General features: G+C 35.0%; 1 protein-coding gene across 1 annotated transcript; it reads left to right on the top strand.

Annotated features, from left to right (window-relative positions):
* The first annotated feature begins 13,144 nt into the window (after window positions 1–13,144).
* LOC18443457 (uncharacterized) lies at window positions 13,145–14,929 on the top strand. The gene has a single exon (XM_006853646.4). It carries the CDS (start codon window positions 13,255–13,257, stop codon window positions 14,602–14,604), a length of 1,350 nt encoding a protein of 449 aa, XP_006853708.2. The 5' UTR covers window positions 13,145–13,254; the 3' UTR covers window positions 14,605–14,929.
* The last annotated feature ends 962 nt before the right edge of the window (window positions 14,930–15,891 follow it).

Below are 15,891 nucleotides of genomic sequence, written 5' to 3'. Positions count from 1 at the left end.
AGAAAATAAAATAAAATAAAATCAGCATATATATTGGCTCCTGGGGAGAACATTGTACCCTGATTCCCCCAGGTTAAAGGCTTACATTGCGGTATTTTTTTGATCTTAAGATTTGAGATCCACTTTAGAATCATGAGATAAATATTTCTAAAATAGAAAAATATCAGAACATTTAGATCTCACCCATCCAAAAATCGAGTCATCTCTGTTCAATATCGAGACATCATTTATTTGAAGCAAAATGCCTTTTGGTCGCTAGATTGAGCAGGTTGCAATTCTTAAAAATTTGGGTTCCTAAAAATACTCCTAGACAGGATGTTTAGGCAAGAAAGGACAACCAGTAGGACAATATGATCTTTTGGTGTATAAATAATTTATAAGGTTGAGGACCTAAACAATCAAAGTAAGGCGGAACCTTAAATAGTATCAAAATCTTTATGATGGCCTGAATGTTTATTTTCATATCTAACTATAAAATTTAAAGTTTCAAAAATAGTGTGGATCGAGTAGATACATGAACACTTGAAAATCTTGAAAATTAACGGTCTAGAAAATGCATTACAAGATGCACTATTTCCAATACTTGAAATTCATTTTTTTCACATTCCTACATCTTGAGGTTGAGATAATCAATTTGAAGATATTCAGGCATCCAAACAATCTCTTGTAGTTAATTTTTGAGGTGCACCATAATTTGATTGTTTAGGACCTACCATTATATAAACATTTTCCATAATCGAAATACAAGTAATGACTAAATAATGATAAAAGAAAATAAAATAAGGGGCAAAACAAGCATTAAAAATAAGGGGCAAAAGAAGTATTAATCATCAAACCAAAGTTACAGTCAAGGACTTAGTAGAGAATGATAACAGACCAAAACATAGGTAAAAACATTTTCCTATAAGAATTCAGACTTCCCTCACTAAAAAAATGATTGGTACTATGGAACATATGGACTTTTAGTGCTAAAAATACTGAGTGGCCGTACATATCACATGCATGTTTTTATGGTCATCATATCAGCAACTTGGTAGTTTTGGACAACAAAAGATAAGGTAGGTTACCTGACCTACCTCTCACATATCAAATGTACATATCAAGAGTACTAAAGTAGTGCAATTCACTTTTCAGTTAGGGTTATTTTTATTGTTACTTTTTAATATGTTTTTTTTTTTTTTTGAGTAATTCAGTTATTTTTTAGCATGTTTTTTTTTTTTTTTTTTAGTAATTAATTGGGAAAGACATACTCTTACACGTTTTTTAGATTAGGGGTATGCTTTTTTGAAGGTGTCCGTTTGTAGTGTCAACAGGATTGGAAACCATAATATGATAACTAGGTATGGGGTTCTACCACCATGACCCAATCCCTTTCCTATTTTTTAACATGTTAATGGGATAAGAATATGATTCTTCACATCATGCTGTAGATCCACTACCATGACCACTTAGGCCAAGGGCCATTCATTGGGGAAATGGTATATTCTTGGAAATTTTTTTCGGTCACATAAATAAGGAGCACAATATGAGGACTATTATCTACCCGTAGTGCTCAAGATTGAATATTTGTTATCAATGAATAATTGTCCATGCAGGCACAATAATTTGTACTAAGTGCCCAAAATATTGGACTAGGATGCAGTTTAGCCCTTGTTTTGGATTTGGGTTTGCGCATGTGTCTGTGTTTCTCTATTGCAAGGTTTGCAAAAATGCATTATGATGAGTTCCGTAAATGGGTTTGAGTTCGTGGTGGTAGCACCACCTAAGCCTTAGCTACCAGTCTGGGTTTCTATTCCCATTGATGTATTTGAAAACCACCATTACGACGAGTTCTGAATAAGAAATCATCTATAGTGGAAAAACTCGTTTGACTAAACTTAACTCTTTTAGTAGAAATATAAATGATGTTTTTAAATATGGGAATTTTGTTGTGTGACATAGAAACATGCTGGTCTGAAATCCCATTACAATTATTTATCTAAATTCTTCCCATGAAAAGTTTGAAAAACTCAATTATAGTTCTTCCTAGTTGAATGCCTAATTTCGTGAGTAATTGGCCTTTGGCATTAAAAGAATCAGCCCTTGAGTATGAGTTTTTAAAGACAACTGGGAAGAACTTTAAAGTTTATCACATGGGCAGATAATAAGAAAATCTCTATGTATATACAATGCAATATATATGGGAAAAAGCTTAAATACGATGTCCAATTTATACTATAGAACTGAGTCACAGCTCAAAAAACCCAGTAGAAATGGTTGTTTTGATGTTAGAAAACTCTCGAATTAATCATCTTGACCTTGAAACAGTAGATACGAAAAACAGGGGCTAGAAGTCTTAAAAATAATGCATGTTGTGTAGTGCATTATCTAGACCATCCATTTTCAATATTTTCTAGTGTTTATAGATATGCTTGATTAGGGGTGCGGTTTACATAAGACGGCCACCTTAAACAATCAAAGTAAGGCATACTTTTGAAACCTACTGGAAGATGTAGTTCTAGTGCTAGAAACACTTACAATAGCTTGAAAGTTTGTTTTTAGCCCCAATTTTGAGATTTAAAGCTCCAAAATAGTGTGGATCCAGTTCATATGTAAACACTTTAAAATCTTGAAAATGGAGGGTTAAGATAATTTGTTACATGATGAACTACTTTTAAAACGATGTCCTTCTTTTTCTATATCCATACATCTAGAAGTTGAGATGATTAATTGGAGGGTCTTTGAATATCAAAGCAGCACACACACACACAACACAAACAATATTACGAACGCCGAGACACACACACACACACAAACAATATTAGGAATGTCGGCTCGTGTCTACTATAGAACGATATTACGAATGCCGAGACACACACACACACAAACAATATTAGGAATGTCGGCTCGTGTCTACCGTAGCAAATGCCAAATGGCTGGGATCAACACTCGTGTCTACTGTAGCAATGCCAAACGGCTGGGATCGAAACTAGGTGATTTTTATTTTTAACTCAGTGGGAAAAACATGCCCCTACCCGTTTTTTTTTCAAGTAGATTAGGAGTTAGCTTTTTGAATGTATTAATGGGGTGATTTTAGTGGTGGAAATGAAAACCACAACATAGTGACTAGGTTGTGGGGTGCTACCACTGCGACCCCAACCCTTGTCTCTCGGAACTTGGCAATTCAATGTCACATGTTGCACAATGGTTTCTTACCTTTAAATTTTTCTGAGTCGAATTAACATCGAATTTTGGGTTGCCTAATTTCAGTATGGCACATCCATTCAAAAAATAATTTGAGGCCTAAAAAATAACCAAACTACCCCTGAAAAGGGGGGGGGATAATTAGGTCCTTTTTCACTAATATCTTTTTTTTTAGTATTTTATTTGGACATGCCTTGATATAATTTATAAACGCCCCAATTTTTGTGTCAATATGATTTGTATAAAAATAAAATAAAAAATAAAACTCTGTTATAAGATATAGGTCATCCAAACATTCGAAATTCAAGAAAGCTACGGGGTGTCCATAAGAGATTTGACACGCATACACTTGATAAACATGCAAACGGATTGCCTTCTCCTGGCAACTCTTACGTACAAAATTATGAATGGCAGCAGAGCCTTGATATCCCATCCAACGGTGGAGATTGGACTACGACGAAGCTCATTAATGTGGCACAAAAAAGCTGTTGAGATAGCCTGTAGTCAAATGGTTCTCTGCTCACGCAGGAGCATACTATCTATTTGCTCCCTTGGGTAAAATGAGTTTCTTAATTGGCCGTTTTTGGGTGGGCCAGACTTAGCCCAACTCCAGTTGAAACAGTGCATCGTAGGCTAGGGCTCGTGAATTAAGTTTTGAGAGCAGCTGAGAACTAGCATGTACCCAAAAAGTCAAGCTCGCCCTATATAAATATGAAAAAATTTTATTTAAAATTTATTTATTATATATAATATATATTTTATTTGGTATTAATAGGCGATAAGATGAGAGAGAGTAGACTTAAGTGGATCGGCTATGTGTCGTGCAGACCTAGTACAACACATGTTAGGAGATAAAAGTTAGTTCAAGTGGAACGCTAAAAAAAGGCAAGAGGTAGCCTCAAAAGGACGTGGTTGAAAGTAATCCGAAAAGATATAAAGAGTTATAACCTCACTGAAAGTATAGCCTTTAACATAGCTATATGTGTGAAAAAAAAAACCTCGCTTTCCCCCATTCACAAGTGATTCACTTCCTTGGTTGGAGTTATCTAGTTTGTACAAATGGTTCCTTAGGTATTTAGCTTATCTTCTCTAAGAAATAGAATGGTGGGGCCAAAACCATTTGCGTGTTATCTGAGGTAGGCTGCACAAATACTGCCTTGTGGTGGCCTTTCTTAATAGAAGAATGATTCCCCACAAAAATTTGCCCAAAAAAAAAAAAAGAAGAAAAATAGAAGGAAGATTCCCATGTCGGCATGTTAGTTCAAGGTACATTGGGTGGAATTTTTCTTTTTTTAAAATTTTTAATTTTTGATGTATTTATTTATTTGAGAGGTATACATATTGGGTGATTGGATGCATCTGATCATTTTTTGAGGATTGAGGGGAAGAGAGAAAGCATTTCCTCCATGCCTAACCCCATAAAGTCAAAATATTATAAGGTCCCACAGGTACACACTTCCTTGCGTAAAAACCCCATTTAGGAGTACTCTTTAGGGCCTCAGTGACCTAGCGACTAATCTTTAAAAATTTAAAAAACTAAAAAACTTCTAAAAATGACGTCCTAAGGTTGTACAAAGACTGTCCTATTTTAGGATGGTAAGATCCAAGTACCTAAAAGCTCAAATTTTATTATTTTCTTTAGAAAATCCTTGTATTGTGGCTCTAATGTGGATTTCTAAATTTTAAATCAATAAAATGCTCCTAAATAGGTCTTCTACCCCAAAGGAGCAAGTGAACAGTGTGCTACCGGAGGAGTACGCTATAAGCTCTCAAGAAAAGTTATTAATATAAGGGTTTGGTTTCTATAAGGCTGCAACCTTAAATAATCCAATTAAGACGCACCTCCAAATTTTATCATAACATGTAATTTTGTTATAAAAAATTCTTAGGATTATCTTAGAATTTATTTTCATATCCAATTAGAAAATTTTAAACTCCAAAAATGGTTAAAATCAAGTAGATCTATACAAACATATGAAGATCTTGAAAATAGACGGTCTAGATAATATGTTGTATGATGCACTATTTCTGGGACTCAAAAACGTTTTTTTGTCATTTTCATACATCTCAATGTCTAGATGAACAATTAGAGAGCTTTTTAATATTAAAACAACATTTCCAATAGATTTTTGAGGTGTATTTGTAATTCTACATTTTAAAGTTGCAACCTTATATAAACTGTTTTCTTTAGTGATTCATTAACGTGCCTCATAATTTTATTTTTCGTTAAACACTTGGTATTGTTTCCTCATTATTACTGGAGGAATTCTGTCAATAACGGTACTTGCAGTGCACTATTTATAAAGGCGAATGGGTTATAGGGCTGCAGCCCTATCAAAATTAGTAAATCTTCACCTCATAACTCATTGAAAACTACAAGTCAAGCATTGAATAACCTTTACATCTATCTTCTTGATACCTTTACATCTATCTTCTTGACTTGAACATTCTAGTTGTGAAAAAAATTTAGGATTTCAAGTTCTTAAAATAATGTATTTTGTAACAAATTATTGAGGCTATCCATTTTGCATTAAAAGTGAGTGTTCACATATCCGCAAGATCTGTTTCATTTTTTTTTAGTTTCAAATTTTATTGTCGGTATTAGAAATTGATTTTAGAACCATCATAGGGATTTTTGTTGCTGAAAGTACTTTTCGGACGAGGATTTGAGGTGAGACTTTATTTTGTTTTCATAAAGCCTAGGCCTTATAGAAACATGGTCCATTTATAAATTACATGTATTATTCATAATCCATTTAAAATGATTCTAATTGGACAGTTGAGATGAGTTGTAGATTCTCTAAAAGGAAGTTATAAATATTTTTTAATTTTTTGAGATACTTTAGGATTTTTTTTTTTTTTTTTTTTTTTTCATATTCTACTCTTTTTTTCCTTCTTTTTTTGTTTTTTTTTTTTTTTTTTCAAATTTTCCAAAACATCTTGATGTATTTTTTATTTATCGATAAATGCGATAAATGTGCTCTGAGCTTCAAGTTTTGTACCAATTTATTCATAAACTTGCATGTTTAGAATTGGAAGTTTTGAGCCGTTTGTGAAAGAAAAACCTATGTAATCATTTACCGGGGAATACGTTTTTTTCTTTTTTTTGTTCTTCACCATTTTTTTTTGGCAAAAGATTACTTACATGCGGTCTTTATTATAATAAGATAAATTTCAAAATAAAATCAACATAACAATAAAACTAAGATCTTAGCAACTTGATGTCATTGAAACAACTATACACTATGCTTGAAAATAAAAGATAAAATTGCAAAAAACAAAAAGAATAGTGCCGGAGATTACTTCAACTGGGCTTATTACACCCCACACCGAGTCACCACCATCCGATGACGTGGAATCAATGGTCTAACTTCAATCTTAAACCGAGAAAGTAAATTTCGGCCAAGCTACACCAATGGAACATGAACCCCTTTGATCATAAACTCAAACCCTAGGTGAATTCTCTTAGCAACTTAGTTTGAGAGAGATTGATTATCTTTTTGTTAAACCCTAAAACCCTTAGCCATAAATCTATATTTGAGAAATAAGAGAGAAGAATTTCATTACCTAAACCTTTAAATTCTTTCACAATGTGGGAGAGAGATCAAACATGAAAGAGATAAACTTTCTTAAGAGAGAGAGAGAAAACATGCGACTGATTTCGGAGCCGATCACTCACAAGAAAATATGAGTGACATGGTTCAACTTCGAACCAATCTCTGGATCAATTATAGAAACACCCCAGTTCAATTATAAAAACTAAGAGTGTACGTTATTCAAGCTTGAAGGTACAAGAAGATTCAGTAAAAGTTCAAGAAAAGTCTTAAAAAGAAAAAGGAATTGTCTTGGTTTCTTTTTCTTATCTGCATGCTGAAAGCTCAGTACCAACTTAACCGAAAAAAAATGTTTCAGCTGTACTTGCCAAGCCACTTGGTATGTATACGCGTAGACTTCGTAAAAATTTACTTATTTTCTAACTTGGCATCATTAGTTTAAGTAATAGATACCATCACAAAGAAGGAAATCTGAGATCTAAGCAAGCTGCATGGTTTTTCAATTAAAAAACATACATTTTTTTAAATTTTTTTTTTATTTTTATGTTTTATTTTGTTATTATTTTTTTTTAAGGAGAAGAAGTCTTGTAAATTTGAAAGACTACAAGTTTGATGATGATGATGACAGCAATTTTTTTTTTTGGCTCTCTAAACAAGGACTATTTGCACACATGTTTTCGTTACTCCCACCCTAAACAAGGGTAGACTTTCCTTAGTTTGTTTTTCTTCCAATCCTACACCAAGTTTTAGGTGGGAATAACGAAAAGACAGATTTTTTCTTTTCAGACTCGAGTTTGAGCTTGATTGATTAAGGTGCTGACAATTGAACACTTCGTATCAAGTTCGAATCCCACCGTTTAGTAACCTGATAAAAAAAAAAACCTCAAAAATGCTATTTTTGTGATTGGGCCCTTGTCTACCTAAACCCATTTTCCTTGACCATTTAAGGGCATAATTACAAAGAAGTTTCGCTCAATGTTCCTAACAAGAAAATTGTAATGAATTATATTGTACATGCCGTGTTCCATAGTAGATCTTTACCAGTGGAACGTATCGTAGACAGGATGTAACACTCCCTATAGTCTGTAGCTTATATACTACAAGCGTGTTTGATCCATGGTTACCGGGAGCGGGAGCGGCTCCGGTTTCGCGTGCAGGAGCTTCGGATCGATGACTGACCGAAGCTTCGGAGCTCGGGGAGCGAGTTTCGGTGAGGGTAGAAGTTACGGATCGAGAACCCGTTTGAACAAGGAGCAAGATCCCGATACATTGGGATCAAGATCCGTATTTAACGGGAATACATTCCATGTATTTACGGAACGAGATCCCATTTGACCAGAGAGCGAGATCCCGTTTGGATAGGGAGCGAGATCTTGATACATTGGGATCAAGATCCCTATTTGATATGAACGCATTACATGTAACATGGGATCACACTCCCATGTCTATTAGGATCGCGCTCCCATCGAAAACAAGAACGAGATCCCATTTAATATTGAATATCGCCCCCATCTAAACAATACCACGATCCTATTTGGCTAGGATCGAGCTCCATTCATTTTAGGATCGCATGCCGCACAATGGTGGTCCACGCCTCCATCACAGAATTCCACTTGTATGAAGAACCTATTTCCATTACACATGGTTGCAACCTTATATAAACATTTTCCACATGGTGCACGAATCCATGTGTAATCATGTGAGTGTGATCCCATGTTACATGTATTGTGTTTATATCAAATAGGGATCTCAATCCCAATGTATCAAGATCTCTCTCCCTATCCAAACAGGATCTCGCTCCCTAGTCAAATGGGATCTTGTTTTGTAAATACATGCAACGTGTTCCCGTTAAATAGGGATCTTGATCCCAATGTATCGGGATCTCGCTCCTTGTTCAAACGGGATCTTGATCCGTAACTTCTACCCTCACCAGAACTCGTTCCCCGAGCTCCGAAGCTTCGGTCAGTCATCGATCCGAAGCTCCTGCACTCAAAACCGGAGCCGCTTCCGCTCTCGCTCCCAGTAACCATGGATCAAACACGCTTGTAGTATATAAGCTACAGATTGTAGGGAGTGTTACATCCTGTCTACGAAACGTTCCACTAGTAGAGATCTACTATGGAACACGGCATGTACCATATAATTCATTACAATTTTCTTGTTAGGAACATTGGGCAAAAATTCTTTGTAATTATGCCCTTAAATCGTCAAGGAAAATGGGTTTAGGTAGGCAAGGGCCCAATCACAAAAATAGCATTTTTTAGGTTTTTTTTTTTTGTCATGGTTACTAAACAGTGGGATTCGAACTTAGTACGAAGTGTTCAATTGTCAGCTTAATCAATCAAGCTCAAACTCGAGTCCGAAAAGAAAGAATCTGTCTTTTCATTATTCCCACCTAAAACTTGGTGTAGGAATGGAAAAAAAACAAACTAAGGAAAATCTACCCTTGTTTAGGGTGGGAGTAACGAAAACATGTGTGCAAATAGTCCTTGTTTAGAGAGCCAAAAAAAAAAATTGATGTCATCATCACCATCAACCTTGCAGTCTTTCAAATGTAAAAGACTTCTTCTCCTTAAAAAAAAAAAAAAAGTATGGTTTTTAATTGGAAAACCATGCAGATTGCTTAGATCTCAGATTTCCTTCTTTGTGATGGTATCTATTACTTAAACTAATGATGCCAAGTTAGAAAATAAGTAAATTTTTACGAAGTCTATGCGTATACATACCAAGTGGCTTGGTAAGTACAGCTGAAACATTTCTTTCGGTTAAGTTGCTACTGAGCTTTTAGCATGCAGATAAAAAAAAGAAACCAAGACAATTCCTTTTTCTTTTTGAGACTTTTCTTGAACTTTTACTGAGTCTTCTTGTACCTTCAAGTTTGAATAACGCACACTCTTAGTTTTAAATGAAGATTATGTATGTTTTTTAATTGGAAAATGGCTTGATAGGGCTGCAGTCCTATCAAAATAAAGCATCATTTTACAACTCATCAAAAATTGAAATTCAATGATTGTAAAACTTTTATATCGATCATCTCAGCTTGAACATTATGATTGTGAAAAAAGTTATGATTTCAACTTTAAAAATAATGTACAGTATAACAAATTATCTAGGCGGTCTATTTCACCCTAAAATTATGTGTTCATAGATTCAAAAGATCCGTATATTGTTTACGTTTCAAATTTTATTGTCGGTGTTAAAAATTGATTTTAGAGTCATCATGGAGATTTCCATTGTCGCAAATGCTTTCTAGATGAAGATATGAGGTGAAGCTTTATTTTGTTTTCATACAGCCTAAGCCTTTTTAATTTGGGAAACAACACAGGCGACAGTGGCATCCATTCCTCCACAATTAAGGCTGCATGTAGCGCACTGAAATGCAATCTGCATACAATATGTACCTCTAGTTTTTCTTAAGGGAAGTAGGATATGCGTTTGGGGACGCATTTTTACATTTGCATCCCCCGTGGAGTAAGTCATCCATTTAAAGATGGATGTGAGGGGTGGTTCCTCTAAAAAAAAAAAAAAAAAAGGGTAAAGTCAATTGGCTCAAAATTTTCCTTTAAAAAAAAAAAAAAAAATCAATTTTAGTTTTGGGTGTGGTTTCTGTAAAGTTGCAACCTTAAACAATCCAAATAAGACACCTCCAAATTTTATCATAACATGTAATTTAGGTGTAAAAAATTCTTAGGATTATCTCAAAATTTATTTTCATATCTAATTATAAAATTTTAAACTCCAAAAATGGTTAAAATCAAGTAAGATCTACAAACATATGAAAATCTTGAATATGGACTGTCTAAATCATATGTGGCAAGATGTACCATTTCTGGGACTCAAAATCGCTTTTTTTGTTTTTTTTCATATTCATACATCTCAATGTCGAGATGATCAATTAGAGGGTTTTTCAACATTAATATGATATTTTCCAATAGATTTTTTAGGTGCATCTTTAATTCTACATTTTTAAGTTGGAACTTTATATAAACTTTTTCCTTTAGTTTTTATTTTTAAATTTTTTTTGTTACAAATTAATGATCTCCATGTTAGGGATGATATATTCCTTAAAATCTAAGGTCAAAATTTATTTCGAAAATAGATTATTAACGTGGCCATCACTTTTACATATTACTCTGGGGACTCGTACGTCCTTTTCTTAAAATACATCCCAAATAATTAAATACCAAATTGCTAATGTTTTATAAAGTGGGTTGCATGTAAGATTGTTTTAATTTAGTGCAAAGAAATTTATACAAGGCATTGACATGAGAGAACCAAAATAAGGCTCAACTCTAAACCTGTAGAAAGATGTAGTTCTTGTGCCATGAACCCCTATGAGAATATGAAAATATATTTAACCCTTATTATATAATAAAAGAAGAATTATAAACGCTTGAAAATCTTTAAAAAGGACTGTCCAAATATTGTGCTACAAGATACACTATTTTTAAGATTTAAATTGCTTAAAATCTCAAGGTCAAGTTCCATCAATTGGATAGTTTTCTAATGTTTCAACAATATTGTCCAGTGGGATTTGAGGTGTGCGTTTCTTTTATAGTAGGGAAATTTATGAAAAGGAAAATTGTTTCATGCGGGCTAGACCTCATTTCTACATATGCTATGCAAATATGTGGTCCATCTAAAACAATTGAAATTAACGGTCTAAATGTTTTCTTGATAGGATTATTATTTCGATTTTTTATTTTTTTTAATTTATTATTATTATTATTTTCATATTCATGATCTCCAGGTTAGATATTACATATCCTTAAAAATTAAGTTCAAAAATATATCTAAAAAATATATTTATTAAGGGGGCTGCATTTCCATAGGTACGGGCTGGGCTGGCATGCTAACACTGCAGCTGTATCAAAATACACATGGCATATTTACTATTTAACATTGTCTTATATCTTTTACTTTCATTTCTCTGGGATTGTATAAATGAGACCGTTGATACAAGGCTGCCACAATTACTTATAAACATCTAATGTGAAATTTGATAGTTTGGGACGTTACAAAGTTCGATAAAATTTATTTTGAAGTTTGAGCTTAGTCAATAGAATAAATGTAACCATCCAATTTCATATCCAATCGTCAAGATTAATTGTGACTACCTTGTACCAATGATAGATGGTCTCATTATGTGCTTTTCCAAAAGGAAAAAGTTTATATAAAGCCGATGCTCTAAACAATCAAATTAGAACCCACCTAAAAAAATTAGTCTCTAAACAATCAAATTGGAGTCCAACTAAAAAATTAGAGCCGAGGCTCTAAAAAATCAAATTAGTGCCTCTTGTAATGGATTTTTGGACCATTAATTTTCAAGATTTTTAGGTTTTCATAGATCTGCTCGATCTACACTATTTTTTAAGCTTTAAATTTTATAATTAAAGATGAAAATAAATTTTAAGGTTATCCCACATATTTTCAATATTGAAACCATATTTCTTGAAGCTATTTAAATGTGAGCTCTAATTTGATCGTTTAGAGCCTGGGCTCTATACAAATCGCACCCTTTCCAAAATACACATGAACATGAGTTACAATAGTTGAAAAAGGGTACAATGTTACATTATTGAAAAGCTAGGTGTAATGTGATAAATTGCCCTATGTGGTATAGTTACAATAATAATCTTATAATCTTACTGCTGTTTTGGGTTGGAGTGAGGAATATTAAATCAAGTATTGTTTAACGGCAATAGCTATTAAGCAAAAATAATAACGCCTTGAACCCAAATGGAATAAAATAGATGAGGCCTGTAGTGCTTGGAAAAGAAGGGCACCTTATCCATATGTAGGGTTCCCTGTTTATTTAGTGCTCAAAGCTAGCTGTCTAATAACTGCCTTGATGTACGCATCCCAACGAGAGAGAGAGGGCGACTGCTGAGAGCACAGGGACGCGGTGAAGAGAGAGAGAGATTAGACATTAGAGAGAGAAAAAAAGGAGATTAGAGAGAGAGACATTAGAGAGAGAAAAAAAGGAGATTAGAGAGAGAGAGACATTAGAGAGAAAAAAAAAAAAGGAGATTAGAGAGAGAGAAAAAAAAGAGATCAAAGAGAGAAAAAAAGGAGATTAAAGAGAAAAAATTTCAGAGATTAGAGAGAGAACGAAAAAAAGAGATTAGAGAGAGAAAGAGAAAAAGGAGATTAGAAGAGAGTGGTTGGCATGTCGAGTGGTTGGCATGTTACACTCATTAGTCTCCTATCACTTGAACAATTCAATTCATATGAATGGCTTCACGTTTTCTAAGTTTTCTAGATGCAAATTTTTTTTTTTTTTAAGTAAATTGTAGATGCAAACATGTCTTATGTGATTAAGGGCCTTCTATTTGCTGAAAGCCAGAAAATCTTGGCCATTTGCAAAAAATTAAATGACTTCCTAAGTCAATCATTCATAAATTAGAGAAGCCAAGACCAAATCAATCTAATTAATTAAACTACATATTTTTCTTGGTGACCCTATAAGAACCTCTTCAGAGAATGAAGACCTTACAACAAAGCTTGAGTTTCCACAATGTTGGAAGCCTCAAGCACTATGGCCTGGTTTTTTCGCCCTTTGTTGGGTTTGCTTCTCTTGCAAACCTTCATAGCAAACTCCCGAGTCTTTGCCGACGACGACATATATCCACCACCGTACAAGTATGCATCACCACCACCTCCGCCTTATAAGTACGAATCTCCTCCACCTCCACCATACAAGTACGAGTCTCCTCCTCCGCCACTATATATATACAAGTCTCCTCCACCACCATACAAGTATGAGTCTCCTCCACCACCACCATACAAGTATGAGTCTCCTCCCCCACCACCATACAAGTATGAGTCTCCTTCCCCACCACCATACAAGTATGAGTCTCCTCCCCCACCACCATACAAGTATGAGTCTCCTCCACCACCACCATACAAGTATGAGTCTCCTCCCCCACCACCATACAAGTATGAGTCTCCTTCCCCACCACCATACAAGTATGAGTCTCCTCCCCCACCACCATACAAGTATGAGTCTCCTCCACCACCACCATACAAGTATGAGTCTCCTCCCCCACCACCATACAAGTATGAGTCTCCTCCCCCACCACCATACATGTACAAGTCTCCTCCCCCACCACCATACATGTACAAGTCTCCCCCTCCTCCACCATATAAATATTCGTCCCCTCCACCTCCACCATACGTGTACAAATCCCCTCCTCCACCTCCATATAAATACTCATCGCCACCCCCACCACCTTATGTATACATGTCTCCTCCTCCATATAAATACTCATCCCCACCTCCACCACCTTATGTATACATGTCTCCTCCACCACCGCCTTATAAATATTCTTCACCTCCTCCACCACCATATGTATACAACTCCCCTCCACCACCGCCATATAAATATTCATCACCACCACCACCTCCATATATGTACTCATCTCCACCTCCACCACCATACATGTACAAATCCCCTCCACCACCACCATACAAATACTCGTCACCACCCCCACCTCCATATAAATACTCCTCACCACCTCCTCCACCTTATGTATACGAGTCCCCTCCACCACCCCCATACAAATACTCATCTCCTCCTCCTCCACCCTATGTATACAAATCTCCTCCACCACCTCCTTACAAATACTCTTCTCCTCCTCCACCACCATACGTATACAAGTCTCCTCCACCACCTCCTTACAAATACTCTTCACCTCCTCCACCACCATATGTATACGTGTCTCCTCCACCACCTCCATATGAGTACTCTTCTCCTCCTCCACCACCGTACGTCTACAAATCCCCTCCACCACCTCCGTATAAGTACTCATCCCCACCTCCACCACCATATAAATACGTATCCCCACCCCCGCCACCATACTACTAGTCTCCTCCACTACAAAGCCATGAATAGGTATGTGTATTCGAACCACCATGCACCCTCATATCATCCCCATCAATAAGGTTCGCAGCCTCACACCACCGTATTTGCACCAGGGAGCCCCATTCTTCAGCTCTGAACCACTGTGTGTGGCTTCATGGCTTAGAGTGATTATATTCATTCCGATTCTTAGATGGAGTTTGGATGTTATTCTTAGATGGAGTTTGAATGTTATTCTATTTGGATGTTGTGCTTTTAGTTTTTCCTTAATGTTGTGCTTGAATAATGTTTTCCTTTTATGTTGTGATGGAATAAAGAGCTATTTGAATTATGATTTATGTGGGTTTTTCTTGTTTTTTTATTATATTTTTTTGGCTTCCTATTTATTTCCATCAGATATAAACCAAAAAAACATGATGGATATGGGCCTGAGAGCAAAACCAGACATTGTGGTGAGCTACCAAATTTTAATTATTCCATATTCATAATTTAGCATATGTTTTTCCTTCTACTAATGAATGCCTACTAGTGCCCTATAAATACGATTGCAAAAACTAGCAACTTAGATGGCCTACTCCTAAAATATAAAGATTTCAGATCAGAAGATTAGTTATAAGCAATTGTGATCTTCTTGTGCGAAAGGTAAATGGTTTCATTGTATATAATTTTTTATTATTATACGAAATTGTAAACTTTGAGACCATTTATTATTGTTACAAAGAGGTCACAATTATTCTTAATAATTGGATATGAAATTCAATGAATTAAAAAGTGTTACAACATTCCAGAAATTTTAACTTTGCACGCAATCAATGATACATCCTTAATCACTCAATTTCAAATCCAATGGTCATTAGTAATTGTAACTTTCTTGTATCAAAAGTAAAATGTCTCATCACATACATTTCTTTATTATAAATTTTACATCAGTAAACAATTAAATGATCCTCTAAAACGGTTTTAAGAAACCTACAACTATCAAAACTAGACCGGATCATATGTTCGGACCAACCAACTAGTGCCTTAAAATGTCTAATCCAAACAAAAACTAAATTCGGTCAAAAACTAGTCTAATCCAATAATAATCAAATGGCATTCATTAGCCAGGTCAGGTTCTTTTAATACTTAAAAGAAAAGTACACAAAACTGCCCCAATATCCACCCAAGTTCTTTCTCTCTCGCAACTTGTATCGATATCGCCATGCCATAAAATAAAGAGTCGGCATGTATATATCTATGAGATAGAAAGGGAGACAATAGCATTTCCACAGGTAATACCTTTACAAGAAGCCA

Source organism: Amborella trichopoda, chromosome 5 (assembly GCF_054954075.1).
Source record: "Amborella trichopoda isolate Santa Cruz 75 chromosome 5, AtrichopodaSantaCruz75HAP2 v2.0, whole genome shotgun sequence".
NCBI classification, from domain to species: domain Eukaryota; kingdom Viridiplantae; phylum Streptophyta; class Magnoliopsida; order Amborellales; family Amborellaceae; genus Amborella; species Amborella trichopoda.
Note: the sequence above shows the minus strand (reverse complement) of the source record. Positions and strands in the feature narration are given on the sequence as shown.